At 58.3% G+C, this 19,131-nt stretch overlaps 1 protein-coding gene across 2 annotated transcripts in view; it reads left to right on the forward strand.

The window, feature by feature from the left end:
- The window catches only part of COL5A1 (collagen type V alpha 1 chain), a 137,976-nt gene that overhangs the window by 19,273 nt on the left and 99,572 nt on the right, over positions 1-19,131 (forward strand). For both annotated transcript variants that reach the window (XM_040225636.1, XM_040225637.1), the window contains exon 2: positions 13,989-14,156. In XM_040225636.1, the coding sequence (XP_040081570.1) occupies positions 13,989-14,156 (168 nt within the window). The remainder of the gene's footprint in view (positions 1-13,988; positions 14,157-19,131) is intronic.

Below are 19,131 nucleotides of genomic sequence, written 5' to 3' on the forward strand. Positions count from 1 at the left end.
CTCCAAGGACCATTGTTAACTTTTGTTGACTGTAAAAATAAAGCACACTTGTTAGAACAAATTTGGGAAATACAAAAATACAAAAATTCCTTTTCTTTCCTTTCTGTCTTTGGGCTGCTAGAATAATAAAACACCACAGCCTGGGTGGCTTACAGAGAGAAGAGGTTTATTTCTCATCTTTCTAGAGGGTGGGGAGTCCAAGATCAAGATGCGGCCGGGTTGGGGAGGACCCTCTTCCGGTTCCCGGCCGCTGTGGTCTCGCTGCATCCTCATAGGGTGCTGGGGGTGAGAGCTCTCCGCAGCCATCGTCTTTGCGGGGCAAGATTCCACCCTGTGGATTCTGGTGGGGACACAGACCTTCCTCGCCTTTTCCCTCTTCCTGGCTGAGCGTGTGCAGAAACTGCTGTGTGCCTTCCTTGTGGACACTTCCTGTGTCCTGCATTACAGACTCTTTGTAAGTATCTTCACGGCTGCTGGACCTCCATCAGAGGCTTGTGTGGACCTCGCTTAACTGTTCCTCTCATGCTGGATTTGACTTATTCCCAGTCGTCTGTGTTATAAATAACACTTGGATGAACATCTTTTGGTGAATCCTCTCTGCCTCTATTTCCTTAGGGTGGATTCCTAGACAGTGACTCACCGCGGCCAAGCCCTGAAGCGTTGTAAAGCCCTTTTACTGCAGAATCACACTCCAGCTGACGGTGGGCATTTCCTGCCCCAGCTACTGTGCCCTGGGCAGTGGTGCTCAGCCGAGGTGCACCCCATGTGTGAGAACTGGGGTTACCCACTGTGCCCAAAGCCAGGCACTCCCCACCTTCCTGCTCTTGGGAGGCAGCAGGGAGCTGTCACTTAATGCTTTGGACCTGGATGACCATCGCTGGGCCTGCGATTCGTCCCAGGTCACCTGGGCCTTCAGGACACTGCCGTTGCTCATCTGGAGAATGGAGTGGCTCTTCCTGGCCCACGGGGTCACTGGCTGAAGTTGGATCACTAATAACAGTTACGATGCACGCGTGTCCCTAGCTTTAGACATTTCCTCTCATGTAGTCAGAAGAACTAGGGCATCTTCCAGAGCCGAAGACAGCCAGTGGATGCTAGTTGTCTCTTCTCCGCTCCCCTCCATTTCCTGGGCCAGCTGCACACTGGCCGAGTGCTTGCCGTGGCCGGTTGGGTGGACACTGATATCAGGGTCCAGCTTGGTAGGACCTTCTCCCGTCAGGGAGGTCACACGGACTGAATGTGCTTGGCGTCTACGCTGGAGGACCAGGAGAGTAGGCTGGGTAAGGCTCACGTCTGGGGGTGCTATAGAGGTGGGTGTGAGAGCGGGCTGCCCTGGGCTGGAGCAGGGCGGGTGTGTGGGTGAAAGGGTAGTGGCCCGTTCTTGCCCACGGGGCTCCGGTAGAAATGGCCCTGCACACTGTTGGCCTTTACCTGCTTCTGGAGGGTGGCCAGAGCTTTCTGAACCAGAGGCCGTGACCCCGGGAGGGCCCGCAGCTGTCCACCCCGGGGAGAGGGGACCCTGAAGCTTGACGTCATCACCCCACTGGGTGTGGCACTCGGAAAACTCAGCCAGAATGGGTGGTGTGGACTTGGGGTGATGACTGAACGTCAGTTCTGGGCTTGCCACCCATAGGGACTTCTGCCCGGGTGCTGATGGAGCCCATGTAAAACCCTGTGTTCACTTTGTGTCCACGTGGCTGGATTGGGGTCCTGGTTAGAGTGGTGTGCGGGCTTTCCTGGCCCCAGTGGTTGAAGGACGCCTTCTGGTCCGAGGGAAAGCACTGTGGCATGCCGCTGCAAAGGCCAGAGCGACCCAGCGAAATGTTCTTTTCCCTTGAATCACGTAATTGAGTGAAGTCATTTCAGTGCCAAATGCGTAGAACCACCTAGACACCAGGATGATTCTGAGGCCTGGGCTCTGAAAGCAGCTGCATTTGGGACTGTGAAGGCGCTGATGGTCCAGACAGGGGCTTTAATCTGGAACAGGAAATACTCCTTCAACTTCATTTGTGGCCTTGTTCGCTGTGTGACATTTGATGGGTGTTAAAACCATCTTGTGTTTCTAAAGCTGTCTTCTCTAATGAGGGTTTCAGGGTGAATCCCAGCTGATGCCAGTGTTAGAAAAACGAAGGAGCCAGCAGACACGCTTGCCTGTGTCCACATGTCAGTGCAAAAGGGCAGGGCTGAGCGGGGCCCTGTGCGGACTCCTGGGCTGGGGGTGACCCACTTCAAATGTCAGACTCAGGAGGTGTAGACATTCCAGAGAAGTGCAATTGCAGTCTTCTCTTATAAAGATCAGCTAAATGTTGCCCACTATCAAGGCAGAGACCAAAAGATCTGTGAATATCTTGTGTTTTTAGGTAGGTATGGAGAGGAAAGTTATTTAATTATATAATGCCATTTCCTGCTGGACACGAATTGGCATTTGTTATGCCATTAATTGGTATAAAAGCAATACGCGTCCATCACAGAAGTGTTAACACAAAAATCCATCATAGCCCCGCGCTTGTTTAAGCCATGGTGCTGGTGATCCTGAGTCTATGATGGTTTCTGTTAAGGGCAGCCAAATAAATTAGTCACTGAACATTTTGATGTATTTATTTCCCAGTATTTTTTCTAGCCTGCTTTATAAAACTGGGATTACATACTCCTTTGTAATAGTTTTAAGTGAAAAATATGATGAGTAAATCTCTGTAAATGGGGAGTAAAAAGGAACTTCAATCTGATAAGGGATATCCATGTAAAACCCACTATTGAATACTTTCTCCCTCAAGATCAGGGAAAAAAGCAAGGATGCCTTCTCTTACCACACCTATCAATACTATATGGCAATCCTAGCCAGTGCAATAAGGAAAGAAAAGGAAATGAAAGGCATATAAAGCAGAAAGAAAAAGTAAAACTAAGGAATTTACACAAAAGCCTCTCGAACTAATAAGTAAGTTTGGTATAGACACAGGAATCAAAATCAATACACCAAAATCAGTAGTGTGTCTAGACAGTAGAAATGAGCAGTTAGAAGTAGAAACTTAAACATTCTTTACAGCAGCGTCAAAAATATGAAATATTTCGAGATATATCTGATGAAATACAAGAAAATTATAAATCATCACTTAGAGATGTTATGCAAGAAAAGAGGAATTGGATCGATATACCATTCTCATGGACAAAACACTTATTGTTAAGATACCATTTTCCCCTGTAATTGATTCAGAGTTAGTGCAATGCCGATTAAAATCCCAGCTGGCCTTTTTAAAATGGATGTTGACAAAATGATTCTGCAATTTATATGGAAATGCAAAGAACCTAAAATAACCCCGACAGCCTTGACGAAGAATAAGGGAGGACTCATGCTATGCGGTTTTAGGAACTTTCATCCATTATTGGTGGGAACAAAAATTGGGGCAGCCGCTTTGGGAAACAGTTTGGCAGGCTTTGGTAAAGTAAGTCAGTCCTACCCTTGCCAGAGGACCCAGCAATTCCACTCCCAGATGTTTACCCAAGAGAGATGAAAACACACGTCTATGCGGACACTCGTATGTGAAGGTTCGTATGCCATGTATCATCTCAAACTGCGAATAACCCAAGTGTCCACCCACTGGTACATGGACAGATGAATCGTGCCACAGCCATACAGCGGAACACCGCCGAGCAGTGAGAGAAATGAGTACATGAAGATATGTGGGTGCAAAAGCGCCATGTCATGTCAACGAGGCAGACGCAGAGGACGGTACAGGACGTGACCCTGTTCACATGGTATTTGAGAGAAGGCAAAACTACAGAAACAGGAAGGAAAACGGTGGTTGCTGGAGACCGGTGGGGAGAAGAAAGGTGCAAGTCCTGACAAGCGTTCAGTCCTGTCGTGAGCTCCGCAGGAGGATCCGGGACCTTTCCAGCACCGCAGAAAGTGCTCCGTGCCCCTCTCCCCTCCCCGGCCATGCATGCATCCCACTGACGTGTCTGTTAGCCTCTCTCCCTCCCTATTGCTCGCTGTTGTGTGGTTGCCTTTTCCTACATAACAGCCACCCCAAACCTCATGTCTATAGACGAAAGCGATCTTTCGCTTTGCAGTCTTAGTTTGCTTGTGGGTCTGCACCTGGGCGTGGCCTGGCAGGGAGACTTTGTCCGCTCCCGTGACATCAGGTTGATGTCTCGGCTGGGGCTGGAGGGCCCGTTCCTAAGGCGATTTTCCTGGACGGCTGGCAACTCGGTCCTGTTGTTGGCTGGGAGCTTGGCTGGGGCTGTCGGCCAGGGGTGTTCCTTCCGAGAAGCTGCTTGGGCTTCCTCACAGCGTGGTGTCTGGTTCTAAAGAAGAGGATTCCAGACACAGGACGTAGACACTGCCAGTTTATTAAGCCTGAATCTGTAAGCCAGCACGGGTCACTTTCACCACGTTCTTTGGGTCTTGTAGTCATGGAGCCCACTTTGATTAAAAGAAGGGGGCATGGATACCACCTCTTCATGGATGCTTGTGCTAAAGAATCTGTTGCCATACCTAAAGCTTATTTTGTTGTTGTTGTTGCTATTGTTAATAAAATGATGTGCCTTTTAGGTGGATATATACTTACAATATTTTTTGGGAGGAGAGGTACACAGAGGTGAGACAAGCCTCCCATCTGCCCTTCTCCCATCACCCCCCTCCTAGATGTACCCCTTTGACCGTTTGACTGGTGGTGTTCTGGGTGTTTTGGGGGGTTCGTTTACCTGGCGTGCTTTCGGGCTAGACAGACATCTCTTCAAGCCATGCCTCAGCCGTCGTTCTGTGTCGGACCATCCAGATCGCCCCCTCCTGCAGCCTCTGCGGAGCATTGCACAGACGAGCGGAGTTTATTCAACCAGCTCCTGACTGATGGGCATTCATCTTGTTTCCAGGCCTACAAGCGACCCTGCCGTGGACGGCCTTGCGTGCACACGGGCCTTTGTGCAGGATTTACCCCCAAAGCAGGGATGCCAGGCCCATCCTTGTGCACCTCCTAATTGGAACGCCTTCTCCCAAAAAGGCCTCTCTCCCACTGGGGTTCACTTCGAATCCCCAGGAGGCACGTTCCCTTTGCACGTTGGCTGCTTTCATTCAGTGGCTGGTTGACTGGTTGTCCTTCACTCACTGTCCTGAATGTCTGCCCTGGGCTGAACTCTCTCCTCCCCTGTGATGAAGGCTCAGTTCAGTTCAGTCGCTCAGTCGTGTCCGACTCTTTGCGACCCCGTGGACCGCAGCACGCCAGGCCTTCCTGTCCATCACCAGCTCCCAGAGCTTGCTCAAACTCATGTCCATCGAGTCGGTGATGCCATCCAACCATCTCATCCTCTGTCATCCCCTTCTCCTCCTGCCTTCAATCTTTCCCAGCATCAGGGTCTTTTCAAATGAGTCAGCTCTTCGCATCAGGTGGCCAGAGTATTGGAGTTTCAGCTTCAGCATCAGTCCCTCCAGTGAATAATCGGGACCGATTTCCTTTAGGCTGGACCGGTTTGGTGATGAAGGCTACCGCTGCCCCTTCTCAGGACCTCACAGTGGAGCCACGGCAGGACCACAGGACCGCCTCCTGCCGTCCAGCGCAGGCCGTGGGGAGAGCTGGGGCGGCGCGCAGGGGGCACAGGCCCGCCCTGGTGTGCCGTGGGCCTCTTCTTCTCCTGGGGCTTCATTAAGAGAAGGGATCTCCAGGGGGCATCGTAACTGAGGGGAGGGAAGCAACTTGGAAATCCAGCGTTTTCAGTGCTGCTACTGCTGGGTGATGCTCACAGCTTCCCAGGAGAGGTGGGAGGCCCGGGTGATGGAGCCGCTGCTGGGTGGGGTGTGCTGGCACTGGTCCCGTTGTGGGCGTTAGTCTCCAGTCCTGGGTCCTGAGGACTCCAGTGACAAGGCCAGGAACCCCAGGCTCCTCCCAGGGACCCGCCAGCAGCAAATGTGCAGGTCCGTGCGCCAGGGCCCGGCCCGGCCTCTGCAGTGGTGGAACGGGGAGTCGAGAAGACCAGGGCCTTCCCCTGGCCGACGTGCAGCAGGCCTCCTAGAGCGTCGCTGGGCGAAGGGAGCCCGCGTGGCAGGTCAGGCCGGCCTCAGGGGTGGGTCCTGCTGCTACCCCACAGGACGCCGTCCGCGAGTCTGGTCCACAGCCAGGGCGGGCCTGTAACTCGCTCGTGCACTGCCCACCTCCCTCCTTAGCACGGCTCCCCAGGTGCCAGGCCTGGGTGAGGCTGTGGGTGCAGAGGGTCCCATCTCTGAATGTGTGCACGGGGGGGGGGCGTCGCCTCCCCACTGTGGCCACTCCCTGGCAACGCTGTGTCTATAGCCAGAGTGGTGTCTGTTCCAGCTGACATTTCACCGTAAAAGCTCCCAACGCTCTGTCAGAAGCTTCTCAGAGCTCTTGACTTTTCAGCCAAGAGGGGAGAGCCGCAGGTGGGAGACGGCACGGAGCAGGATTGCTTTCCAGTCCTAGCTCTGGCACACTATGCCAGGCCCTTCTTGATGGTGGGGGCTGGACTGCAAGTCCTCTGAGGTCCATCCGACTCCCTGGAGGACCTGAAATGCCACGCAGACTCCACATGTGAGCCCCAGGGAGGCCCTTCTCAGGGACCCTGAGCCAGGGTGCAGCTTGCCTCTGCTTGAGGAGGAGTTTGCAGAGACTAAGACACTTATCACACGGGACTCTGGCCCAGAGGAAGAGTGAGACCGCCAGGGCAGGGAGGGGGCAAGTGAAGGAGTAGTGTCTGAAGCCTTCGAGAGGTGTATCGGCGGACTCTTTAAGATGCCGGCCTTCCTTCCTCATCCACTCACTCATTCATCCGTTTATCCCTTCAACACTCACGGTCTTGCTTCAGCCGTCCTTTTTGTCATCTTTCCCTCAGTCATCTGTCCTTCTATCCCTTCTTCCATCCACCCACCCACGAATCCACCTGTCCTTCCATCCATCCACCCATCCATCCACCCATCCACCCACCCATCCATCCATCCATCCATCTCTGTGCTCTTCCATTCACTTCATCCCTGTCCCATATATCCATCCTTCAGTGAGGATTTACGACGTGGTACCTTGAACAGACAGAGTGAAGAGGAGAGGTCTGTGTCTCTGGAATCTTTCTCCACTGATGCTCAGGCCAGTATTTTAATGTAGAAAATAAGAGAGGCGAGGCATCCTCTGACCTGTCATCCTTCTGTCAGCCTGGGGTTTTGAGCTTCTCCCCAGCCGCTCGGTTCAGAGTTTGAGGATCTTCTTTCCACCAGCGTTCTCCCCGAGGTCCTGGACCTCTAGAATGAGCAGGTCCTGTCTGCCCTAGGGTGACCCTGATCTCCTGGGCTCTGCTCTGGGCTCTTTGCTAGCCACTGCCTGGAAGGAGAGTGAGCTTGGCAGCGGTTCTCTGGAGGCGTCTCAAGGAGCACCCTGCCCCGTCTCCTCCTCATGGTCTCGGGACGAGGGCATTTTGCGGCCAGCTCAAGTCCTCATCTGCAGAGGCAGGCGCCTCCTCGGTGAGCCATCGGGGTGACTGAGGGGGCGGAGGCTGTGGGTGGAGAGCCCAGGCTGTGTGGGCACTGGGGGTGCTTGGGGCCCAGCTGGGCTTCCCAAGCTGGGTGCAGGTGAACGAATGTCTCCACCAGCCTTGCCCAGACTCCTGCGGCCACCGCCCAGTGTGGCCTCCCCACGGACTGTCCCTTCCCTGTCACCATTTCCGGGTGGAAGCCACGTTGCCCAGGGCCATCAGGGTCACGTCCACGACGCTTTAAATCCTGGCGCCCTGTGTCACCCCAGGGATGCAGGGATGGCTGAGTTGGGTCTGCACGGATGGTGACAGGCAGTGGCGCAGTCCCCTTCGGTGAAAATCCCTTGGAACCCCTGCTGGTGCGTCCTCAGCCCTTCTTCAGAAACAGGAAAATGGGCCGGAGGCAGGTGACAAGCACAACCGCTGCCAAAGCCCCGTGGGCTGAGCTGGGCTCATTGGTGACCTTTCCTCGTCCCCGTGAAGCGACAGAGACTGACAGGCGATCAGAGACGGTGGGAGGCAGGCGGGGGTGAGCCGGGCGCAGGGGCCCGCCGCTGGGCAGGCCCCTCGTGTCCACTCCCCCGGAGACCCCAGCGCAGGGCTCGCATCCAGCCCTTCCTGCTTCCAGGCCGCCCTGTCGTCTCTGCTGAGCCTGAGAGGCGGCCAGGTGGGCCCGGGTCTGAGCAGGGCAGGTACACTGGGCACCAACCCCCACCCCCGGAGATGCTGCTGCCTGGCTGGGGTGAAGGTGGGCCTGGCGCCAGGCCGAGGCATGGGAGGTTGCAGGCCGCAGACCCAGGGAGGAGCGGGCAGGGAGGTGTGGGCGCCCCAGAGCCCATGGCCTCGCCCGGGTTCCCCGCGCCAGGCCCAGGCCTCTGCCCCGTGATGTCCCGGGTGAGCAGCTGCTGCAGACCGTCTGGGCGGGAAGGCTGCCAGCATCCTGCCAGCCCTGTCCCTGGCCCTGCCCTCTGCTTTGTTCCCAGGGTTGGGTCATTGAAGAAGCATTTCGGTCGGAGCCTCTGAAGCGGCCTGCTTGTTTTCCAGCCTGCTGTGCTGACCTCCCCGATGGGGCTGCGTGCTCTGTGCTGGGGCCTCGAGGGGAGGGCTGAGGGGCACTCGGCCCGGGACAAGGGGGCCCTGCGTGCCACCCACCCCTTCCCCGGCCGGGAGAGCCGTGGCTCTTTTTGCTTCTGGAAGTGGAAGCTGGGAGGTAGCAGGGACGGCGGGAAGGGCAGATGTGTCTCCCGGGTGACCTGCCGGGAGCCCTGCAGACTCAGAGCAGGTGCTCCCTTCAGCAGCAGTTCCTGTGAGAGTCAGCCGGGCACCAGGGCCCCAGTGGGACCCGCCAGGCTGGGCCCTGCCCGCCCGAGGCCTGTGGCCCAGGAAGCAGACCTTACTCAAGGAATTAGATGTCTTTACACTTAGGGATGTGAGAGCTGGACCATAAAGAAAGCTGAGCGCCAATGAATGGATGCTTCTGAACTGTGGTGCTGGAGAAGACTCTTGAGAGTCCCTTGCATTGCAAGGAGATCCAACCAGGTCCATCCTGAATATTCACTGGATGGACTGATACTGAAGCTGAGGCTCCAATACTTTGGCCACCTGATGTGAAGAGCTGACTCAGGGGGAAAGACCCTGATGCTGGGAAAGATTGAAGGCGGGAGAAGAAGGGGACGACAGAGGATGAGATGGTTGGATGGCATCAAAGGACATGAGTTTGAGCAAGCTCCGGGTGATAGTGAAGGACAGGGAGGCCTGCTCTGCTGTGCTCCTGTGCTCTGCTGTGCTAGGCTAAGTCGCTTCCGTCGTGTCCAACTCTTGTGACCCCAGGGACTGTAGCCCACCAGGCTCCTCTGCCCATGGGATTCTCCGGTCAAGAGTACTGGGGTGGGCTGCCATTTCCTTCTCCAGGGGGTCTTCCTGACCAGGGATCAAACCTGGGTCTCTTACACCCCCTGCATTGGCAGGCAGCTGACTTTTAGGGCTGATTGTGGAAGTGCCTTTTGGGGGAAGCAGAGAGGTCATCTTCGTGTCTCCATTGGTGGAGACATTGCCATTGGCAGCTGAAATGTTTGACTCCTTAGTGGGCCAGTTGTGAAATTTGTCTCCAGGACATCTACCTCCTGGTTTCTGCCATTCACATACATATTGCTTGTTCATCCATCCGTCTGTCCGTCCATCCAACCATCTGTCCATCCATCTATCCACCCACCCATCCATCCACCGTCCATCCATCCATCTATCCATCCATCCATCTGTACATCCATCCATCTAGCCACCCATCCATCCATCCATCCATCCGTCCATCCATCTATCCACCCACCCATCCATCCATCTGTCCATCCATCTATCCACCCACCCACCCATCCATCTGTCCATCCATCCATCCATCCATCTGTCCATCCATCCATCCATCCATCCATTCACCCATCCATCCATCCATCTGTCCATCCATCCATCTATCCACCCACCCACCCATCCCTCTGTCCCCCGTCCGTCCGTCCGTCCGTCCTGTGCACACATTTACACACACACGCATATAGCTGATGTGCGGTGTGTGCAGCTGCATGTCTGTATTTGAGCTCCTCGTTTGTGCCACTGCTTTTCAGGGCTTTTATGAAGGCGATGGCACCCCACTCCAGTACTCCTGCCTGGAAAATCCCCTGGACGGAGGAGCCTGGTAGGCTGCAGTCCATGGGGTCACTGAGGGTCAGACACAACTGAGCAACTTCACTTTCACGCATTGGAGATGGAAATGGCAACCCACTCCAGTGTTCTTGCCTGGAGAATCCCCGGGATGAGGGAGCCTGGTAGGCTGCCGTCTATGGAGTCGCACAGAGTCGGACACACTGAAGTGACTTAGCAGCAGCAGCAGCATGCTGCCTTTCTGGCCTAGGGCAAGTGGAGCTCAACTCTGTTTCCAAATTCTTTCTCAGGTTCCTCCTTTCTGCCTTAAAACTGACCTCTCCCGCCTCTATTCCTGGACAGCTCTGGGGCTGGAACACCTGGCTGTGTGCGTGTGGTCTCAGGCAGGCTCAGCGCACAAGCAAGAAGTGGGTAGGCTGTCGTAGAAGAGAGAGGCTGAGTGCAAGAATCGGGGGCTTACCCAGCCACTAGCAGAGCTGGAGTGGGGGCGTCCCCAGGCCCCCAGTCACGGTCACGCCACCAGAGTGAGTGGAGCCCAGACGTCAAGAAGTCACTGCTGCCAATGTCAGTGGTCCCCACGACCTGGCCCCAGGTCCTAGCACGCAGGCCCAGGCTCTGCAGAAAGAAGGTTTCTCATGCTCCAGCTCCCCTCTGAGTGTGGAACAGAATTTGCATCCTGAGCTCTTCCCCCAGAGGGGTCTGGGAAATGTAGTTTTTAGCCCCTAGGCCCTACGGAGCAGGAGCACATGAGAAGCGCCCGCGTGAGCGACCACGGCCGGGGTGACGAGGAAGCCACCTGGCTCTGCCTCCCCAGAGTCGCAGAGCCGCCCCGCTGGCATCACTCCTGGTTCTCAGGCACGGAGGGGTCCCTGGTCAGGCCGCACAGCCAGTTCCTTTTCTGTCTTTCCTGACCCATCGGACGCATGGTGATATCTGCCCCCAGGACGTTCTCTGCTCGGAGGCGGGAGCCGGGAGGAGGGCTCTTGGTGTGGAGCGCCCAGGTCCCGGGAACGGGGCTGGGCTCCTTGCTGCGGTCGCTTTCCTCCCTGGCCTTGAGAGAGACCCGATATCATCTTCTCAGTGAGTGATGCTGGACTTGAGCCCACGCCCATCTGTCCCCAGAGGTGGCCCCGCCTCCCAGCAGAACTCTAGCCCTGATAAGGATGCTGAGGCTGTTGGGTAGAGAGGGGGCTTTGGCCTCAGTGGGGAGAAGAGTGCGGGGGGATGGTCCTACTGGAGTCTCTAGCGCCTCGCCACACCTTTGAGACAGTGAGAAAATGCTTGCTGAGCTCTGGCACAAGCTGGAGGGGCGGCTTTTTCAGCATGTTGCAACAGAGGTCCACAAACACGGACCGGAAGGCTTCTGGAAAACCGTTTTCCCCGCCGGCTGTGAAAGAGGCAGACTCGAGAGCCCGTGCATCTGGGAAGACCATCATTGTGGCTCTCGGGGTGTGAGTCCCGGCACCAGCCTGGGTCTACGATGCCTCCTGGCCGCGGCCGACCTTGGAGCCGAGACTCAGAGATGAGCCAGGGCTCAGCTGCATCTCGGGGCAGGTGAGCCAGTGACTGGCACGGCCGTGTCTTCCCACGGGCCAAGGCCAGGCCGGGGCTGTGCCGGGCACCCACGCCTGGCCAGCCTGTCTCTGCATCTGGGGTCACGTGGACAGGTGCTGGGGAGCCCCGTGGGGGGCCGACCCTACGTGTGGGATAGACGCCTGGGAAGGCACACTCTCTTCACGGCGGACGCCTGCCTGGACCAGGGTGTCTCGGGTCCCCACCATGCCCCCCCTCTGCAGGGGTGAAGAGTCTCACCTCCCCATTTTCTGGTTCCCTGATTAAAGGGACAGAGGTCTGTGGCAAAGTCGAGCTGTAGCAATGACACTGCTGGGACAGGGTCCCTCAGATCCGCGGAATCGGGGTAGCGTGGCGCCGTGCAGGGCACGGTGGACGGGTTGGGGCGGTGTGCTGAGTGATGGGAGCCTCCCCAGCCTGCCACCTCCCCCAACCCCCAGTCCCTCACGGGGGGTGGTCTGCAGGGCGTCGTCTGCACCTGCCTCTGGGCACTGTCCACCACACCTGCCCTGAATGCCCTGCCCGGCTCCTGCTCCCCTTGTAGGCTCCATCTGGGCGGTTCTCTGGTTAGGGACTTGCCCGGACCAGCAGCGAGGCTGCCTGGAGCCCCCGCCCCCGTCCCCGATGGCTGCACTGGGCTCCACACATAGCAGCTGGCTGCAGGATGGCTCAGAACTTGCTGGGGAGAAACCAGCCTTGACGGTCCTTTCTCCCCTCCACAGCTTCCACCCTGGTTACAAAGGGGAAACCTGCATCTTGAGCGAGTCTCAGGCATGTAAGGACCCTCTGGGGAGGAGAGCCAGTGAGCTGGGGAGGCCCAGAGACCTCAGGGGCATGTTTGTGTCAGCCCTGCTGTTGCACCCAGAAGTGAGTGTGGCCTTTTAGCAGCAAGTGTCAGCGTCCAACCCAGACTGGCACACACGTGATGACAACTTATTGGTTTGTGTAGACAAGTCTTCTTCAGGTATAGCTTGATCCAGGAGCCCGAACTGCAGGGCAGAAATCTGTCTGTCCACATCCCTAGGCAGGCCCTCCTCCCACGCCCAGGGGAAGGCCACCTGGGCTGCAGGCTCATCACCCAAGTGTGAAGCCGGCAGAGTGGAGAGGGAGAGGCCCCAGTATAGACTCCTTGGCCTGGGCCAGTCACACCCCGGACAGGGTGGTGCTGCGCTCTGATTGGCCAGGGAGACCCAGGTGTCCCAGAGGAGGGGGCGTGGCAGCCCCGCCCACACCCACATGGACAGGCGGCTGCTGGACACTGGGTTCCCCAGAAGCCCAGGGCGGCGCCCCGGCCACACACGCCGTGACCTGTCGCGCTGACTCTGAATTTGAGTTCACTTCCTCTGCCTGGACTCCCAGGGCCTCTTGTCTGTAGTAACACGAGCTGCACTGTCCATTCAAGGCCTTGTGTAGGGCAGGGGCCATGTGGATCCCAAGCCTGTGGCCCTCGCCGCCTGGAGGTCTGGGGTCTCTGTGACGTGGGTTGCAGTGCGCAGGCGCGGAGCCATCCTTTGCATCTGCGGGGGACGGTCGAGCTCACCAGGAGCGTCTCCACTGTCCTAGGGGCCGCTCCCTCCTGTGCAGCAGGGGAGGGAGGTCGCAGACTTTCCGGAAGGGGTGCAGGGGCCCGCCCTCCGTTGCTCTTATTTGGGTGCTGTCTCGCCCTGTAGGCGTGGGTCTTCTGGGAGCAAATGGAGACTTGACTATTTGTGCAAACGGTTATGGGAAAACTGCATTTCAGTCGGATAAAGATGGGGCATGAGATGTGCCCGGAGCCTGCCCGGAGCCTGCCCGCTGTCCTCAGCAGCACCCGGGGGCGGGGCCCGCACTTGGCAGTTGCCTAACGGGACGTCACGGGCAGTCAATCACTCCCATTTCGTAAGATCACCCTGGGTAAAGCCGCTTGCATCAGCCGTGGGAGCTAACGCCGCCTTTCAGCTTCTGTTTGGGGTGGGTTTCCTGTGACGCTAGTGAGAAGAGGGGTCTGGGAGCCCGGGGCTGGTGCGGTACCTGGGGGTAAAAGGAGCAACGTGAGTGCCGCCGAATAAGAGAGGGTTCACACCTGGGGGTGGCTGCCTGCAGGGACCAGGGTGGGAGCTGGCCGTGTGCATTCCCACAAAATGGGGTGTCCTGCCCCCGAGAGTGCCTGATTCCTGAGCTGATCCCTCAGCCTCTTCTGAGGGTCAGAGGTGGTCCTGGAGTGGGCGGAAGGAGGGCTGAGGGTTGGTTTCCAGCTCATCTGCGCGCTTGGGTGCTCCCTTCCTGCCCATGGCTAACTCGTCACCTCCCCTTTGTCCTTTCAGCTCAGCCAGCAGATCTCCTGAAGGTTCTAGATTTTCACAACCTGCCTGATGGAATAACCAAGACCACAGGCTTCTGTGCAGCGCGGCGATCTTCCAAAGGCCCGGATGTCGCCTACAGGGTCACGAAAGATGCCCAGCTCAGCGCGCCCACCAAGCAGCTGTACCCTGGTAAGAGACGGCGTGTATGCCTAGCGGGGGTGTGGCTCCGCTTCTCGCTCCAAGCCGGGCACCAGACCCAGGAGCCCGCAGCCCGGGTGGCGGGGAGGCGGGGAGGAACGCCTGATGGAGGGAGAAGCGTGCTTGGTTTTCCGGGAAGGAGCCCGATTTGATGTCAGGATAGTGAAAGCACATGTCTAGCAGTGGTCACCATCCACACCCAAAGGTGGGAGCGAGGCCTCGTCTGTTGCACTGCTTCTCCAAGCAGGTGTCTCTCTAGCAGGGGGCGGGATGCCGGGACTCCAAAGGCAACACGGAGATGCGCGGTTCCCGGGGGAGGGGTTAAGAAACCCCAGGGTCACGGGAAAGGAAACACTTCCAGACTGAAGCCTAATTGGGGGTGAGGACATTAAGAGACACACGCATCAAACATCAGAGCTCCCAGCAAGAGAGTGCAGGCTTTTTAATGAGAATCAATTGCCAAGTGTCACGTCGCTGCTTTTAATTACGAGCCCAGATCGGGAGCGATGGTTGCTGGTAGGCAGCCCCCCCGCTGGTCTCGGGGCTGTCTGGACTGGCTGACCAGGCCCGTGACTGATAACCTCTCCCCCCACTTCAGTGGAGCTCTTCTCGGTTGAGATCGGAGAGGGCTCGGGGACTCTGGGCGGATGCACTCACCCCGGAGATGTTCCGTAATCCTCAGAAGCGTGAGCTAACCTTTCCGGCAACGGCCTGCCTCGCTTGCTGACCCTCCAGTCAGGCAGTCCTTCGGCTGGCAGTGGGGTCTGTCAGCCATGTGCCCACAGGGTTCCAGAAGGATGTGCCCTTTCTGGGCTGTGTTTGCTTCCTCTGGCCCTCTGCTTCACGCCCGTGTTTTCTCAGCCTCTCTTTAAATCCACAGGGACTCTTAAGAGTTTGTCTCTGCGAGAGAGGCTGGGTCTGCTCTTTCCAGAAACGGCATTTGGGCCGGTGAGCTCCTTCAGGGGCCCCAAGGCCCTTCACTGTGTCTTACGGAGCCGCCCTTGACCGCCTTGGGGTGCCAGACGACGCCCTCTAGAGTGTCTGACCGCCACTGCAGACAGGCTCACCAGGGCCCCACGGGTCACTCGCTACAGAGAAGCTCGGGGATGTCGCTCTGCTGCACGTCCAGAGAGTCTTTCTCATCCTTTGGGGCCAGCGTGTTCTGAATCACCCAGAAGCTGCCTGCTGTCCTGCCCCGAGCCCCCAGTTTAGAGCTCCTCTGCTGGGGGGCTGAGCGGCTGGGGCGAGGTGTCTTGGGAGCGCTGCTGGTCCTGCACCCTCGTGCTGGGCTTTGGGACAGACATCCACTGCGCGGCGTGTGCATGACGCGGTCATCTCACGGGGTGTCCTGCCCCGAGGCCATCTGTAGTCACTTTGCTGGCAGGTAGTTTAATCTGACCCCTGCCACCCAATTCAGGGTCACAGCCAGTTCACTGGGGTTGGTGTCCTTTATCCAAGCCCCCCCTCCATGTTATCTTGTGGCGAGTGATGTCAGAGGGTCTCAGGATATGGGCCGGTTACTGGAGATCTGGTATGAACTCTGGAGCAGCCAGACAGGGAATTTCTTTTAAGCCCACATTTTCCCCAGGCTCTCAAATTAGCCTCTTCATTAGATGCTGAAAGAGTTTAAAGGGCTATTGCAGGGCCTCTGAGCTGTAATTTGCTCATGGAGTCGAATGGGTCCGAATGTAACGATCGTCTCCTTAACACCAGGTGGAACTGGCCGCTCCTCCGGGATGGTTTAAGCGGACGTTTCCCGGGGTCTTTTCTGCAGTCCGGGGGTGATGACCACGCCCAGCCTCCCTGTCCTTTCTTCTCTCAGAGTCTCTCTCGGATGAGGCTCGGGGCCTCTGTGGGGCCCTGCCCCCCTTCCCCAGCCTCGACGCCAGTTACCCCCCAGAGCCACCCACACCAGCCTTGCCCACTCACCTGTCCTCCAGCGCTGTGCCCCCACCTGCGTCCAGGCCGTCCCCCGGGACATCGGGGGCCACAGGCCGGCTTCTTCAGAGGCCCAGCCCCCTTCCCAGTGGCAAAGAGCAGCAGCGTGGTGTTCTCTGCTCTTGCTGGCGAAGAGGGCGCTAGCACTCCTCCCTGATCTGAGAAGGATTTTCTGGTCTTGCTTGCAGCCTGTAGTCTGGGTTCTGCATCGGCAGGACCAAGAGTGTGACTGTGCGACGTGCTGCTGGGTCTCCTGACCCCATCTGGACGGAGTCACAGGGACTGAATCGGACCCGAGGGCGGTGGTCTCTGTGGGGAGTGGGCGCCACCAACCAACCAGAGAGGGCTGCCCAGCTTGCCAGGCGGCGGGCTGGGGGTTCCTGGGCCTTGTTGCCCCCGCCACCTGCAGTGGGCGGCAGAGGGACATCACGTCAAGGTAAAGCCGGCCTGAGACCCTGCCAGGAGCTGTCACGGGCCCTCCTGGAGTACAGCAGGCAGGTGTGTCCCGGGGGGCTGTCTGGCCACTGGTGAGGCACCCCTGTGTCCCCTAAACCACTGGCCAGCTCCCTTTGCCCAGGTCCAGCCGCCCCCTCTGAAGACATCCAGACAGGGCAGCCTGCCCGTGGTCGTGCCCGGGCATGGGGACCGCTCCCCATTTCAGCCTCCCTCTGGCCACCTCGGGGACCCCGAGACTCTCTCCCTGCCTGGGATCTGAGCGGGGGGGCCGGGCATAATGACGTCCCCTCCCCCACTGCCACCGTCATGACGGGCTGGGGCTCCAGAATCAGCCTGTGTCCACCAGAATGTGAAACTGTTGGGCCAGTAAGGTTCAGTTTAATGGCACGTGCATTTATTGAGCACCCACGGTCTACCCAGACTGTTGCAGTGCCTTTGGGCGTCGGCCCGAGTGAACAGGAGATGGTCTAAGGGAGTCAGGGGCCTCTCACCAAGACTGCTGCTCAGTTTCGGCTCTTCCCTGAGGATAAAACGTGAAGCACTGAGCAGAAGGCGAGCTTCTCCCTGACTGCAGATCACGAAGCAGGCCAGCGTCCTGCTCACGCGGAGATGAGAATGGACCGTCTCTGAAGTGACGGTACACCCATTGTTATTTTGCCAGGGGAGGGATGAATGTTAGATGTAATTCATCCTTTCCGGTTATCTGAGCTGAGAACACGTGTTATGGAAGCAATTTCCCCATCGGTAGCCAGCACCTCAATGAGCTGGGAGTGAGGGCGTCCGTGGTCCTGGGCTGCGTGCCCTGACAGTGGAGGAGGGGTCCTCCCGCTTCCAGCCTTCTCTCTACCTGAGGCAGGAGGGTGATGTCAGTGGCGTGGGGTCACCACGGGGTGGACACAGGAGGCAGGCTGACCTTTGAGATGAGAGCAGGGGTCACGGAGTCCGAGGGTGACTGTTGTCTGTTCTGGATGTGAGCAGGGACCTCTGAGATACTTGGGGTCAGATGCTACCCCGGGCCCTTCAGTGTCTGCTCGCGCCCGGGGACCAAAGGGCCTGCCGAGGTCCCGGCTGGGGTCTCGCCCGGGGCCTGCGTGCAGCCGCTGCACCCCCTGCCACTGCAGTTCATGCAGGCCGGGGTTTCTGGCCCCGCAGCACGTCTCACATTCGGAGGACAGCGTGGGGAGATGCTGGTGACAGTAGTGGCCTCCACAAAGCTCTTTTCAAACGGCTTCTCGTGCACACAAGGGCAGCCTGAGTCCGCGCCTTAATGAAGCCAGCCTTCCCCCAGGTGGCCGTGCTGACCACACCCCTCCCCTTGGACCTGGCGACCCTGGCTGGGTGTGGTGGTGCCCAGACGTTCCCTGCATACCTGCCCCTTCGTCAAACCCTTCCTGAAGCCTCTCTCTACACCACCGGCCAAACCCACCCCCTCTCTCCCCGCCTGGGGGTGGGTGGGGCCATGGCGCTGAGCACAGCAAACAGACCCCAACTGGCAGCTTCTCAACAACGGGACCCGATCCTGGGCTGTGAGCCGCACGCCCTCCTGCATCCGCACCTCAGTCTAAGCTTTGGCGCCCGTGGGATCGCCGTTTCCACCTGCCCTCCATCACGGCCTCCAGAGCTCACGCAGCTCGGTTGGCCTTTGGGGTTTGGTTTCAGTGCCCGAAGCTGCCATGACCCCTCTTATCTTCCCCCTAGAGAGACCCTTCCACCCTGGGTCCTCCGGGGGCCGCGGGGGTGGGGATCTCCTTGGCAGCCCCCTCTCCCCCAGCAGGGCATTGGCCGGGCTCCCCCACAGGGGCCCGAAGCAGAGGCCAGCTGCCCGGCTGTGTGGCAGAGGGCGCCCACGGACAGCTTCCTCACTGGACGTGGACATGCCAGTCGCTCAGTCCTTTCTGACTCTTTGCAACACCCTGGACTGTAGCCCACCAGGCTCCTCCATCCATGGGATTCTCCAGGCAACAATACTGGTTTGGGTTGCCATGCCCTCTTCCAGGGGATCTTCCTGACCCAAGGATTGAGGCCGGGTCTCCCGAGTTTCAGGCAGATTCTTTCCACCTGAGCCACCAGGAAGGCCCTCCTCGCTGACCCCAGCTCAGGCACCCAGGCCATCTAGAGGAGGGGTGGGTCAGTGAGGAGCCCTGTCCTTACCCAGGATCGGGGCCGGCTCCAGCCCTCCACGGCGTGCTGGGCGGGAGGTGGTGTCAGCCTAAGGGCCTTGTCCTTCCCAGGCCGGAGTCCCTGCTGGCACTCCACCGGGCCCACTCCCTCCCCTGGTTCTGAGACGCACGCTGACTCGCGCTGAGCCTTCCTGGCCGTGCATCGACTGGCCCTGCCCCAGGCCCTTGCTCTCAGGGAGCAGAGCACACAGAGAGAGCACCACTGATCCCACAGCCAGGATGGATGGGAGGAGGGGTCCAGGTCCCTGTCCGGTCCACGGTGCAGGGTGTGAAGGGCGTGTGTGTGTGCAGGACTCTGGAGCCAGCAGGGCAGGGCCAGCCGGGGTCTGGCGTGTGCTGTAAGGAAGTCTCCCTCCGTCAACATACCAGGGCTGGGGTTTCGTCTTCTGATT

The sequence above is a fragment of the Oryx dammah genome, unplaced genomic scaffold, assembly GCF_014754425.2.
Source record: "Oryx dammah isolate SB20612 unplaced genomic scaffold, SCBI_Odam_1.1 HiC_scaffold_25, whole genome shotgun sequence".
NCBI classification, from domain to species: domain Eukaryota; kingdom Metazoa; phylum Chordata; class Mammalia; order Artiodactyla; family Bovidae; genus Oryx; species Oryx dammah.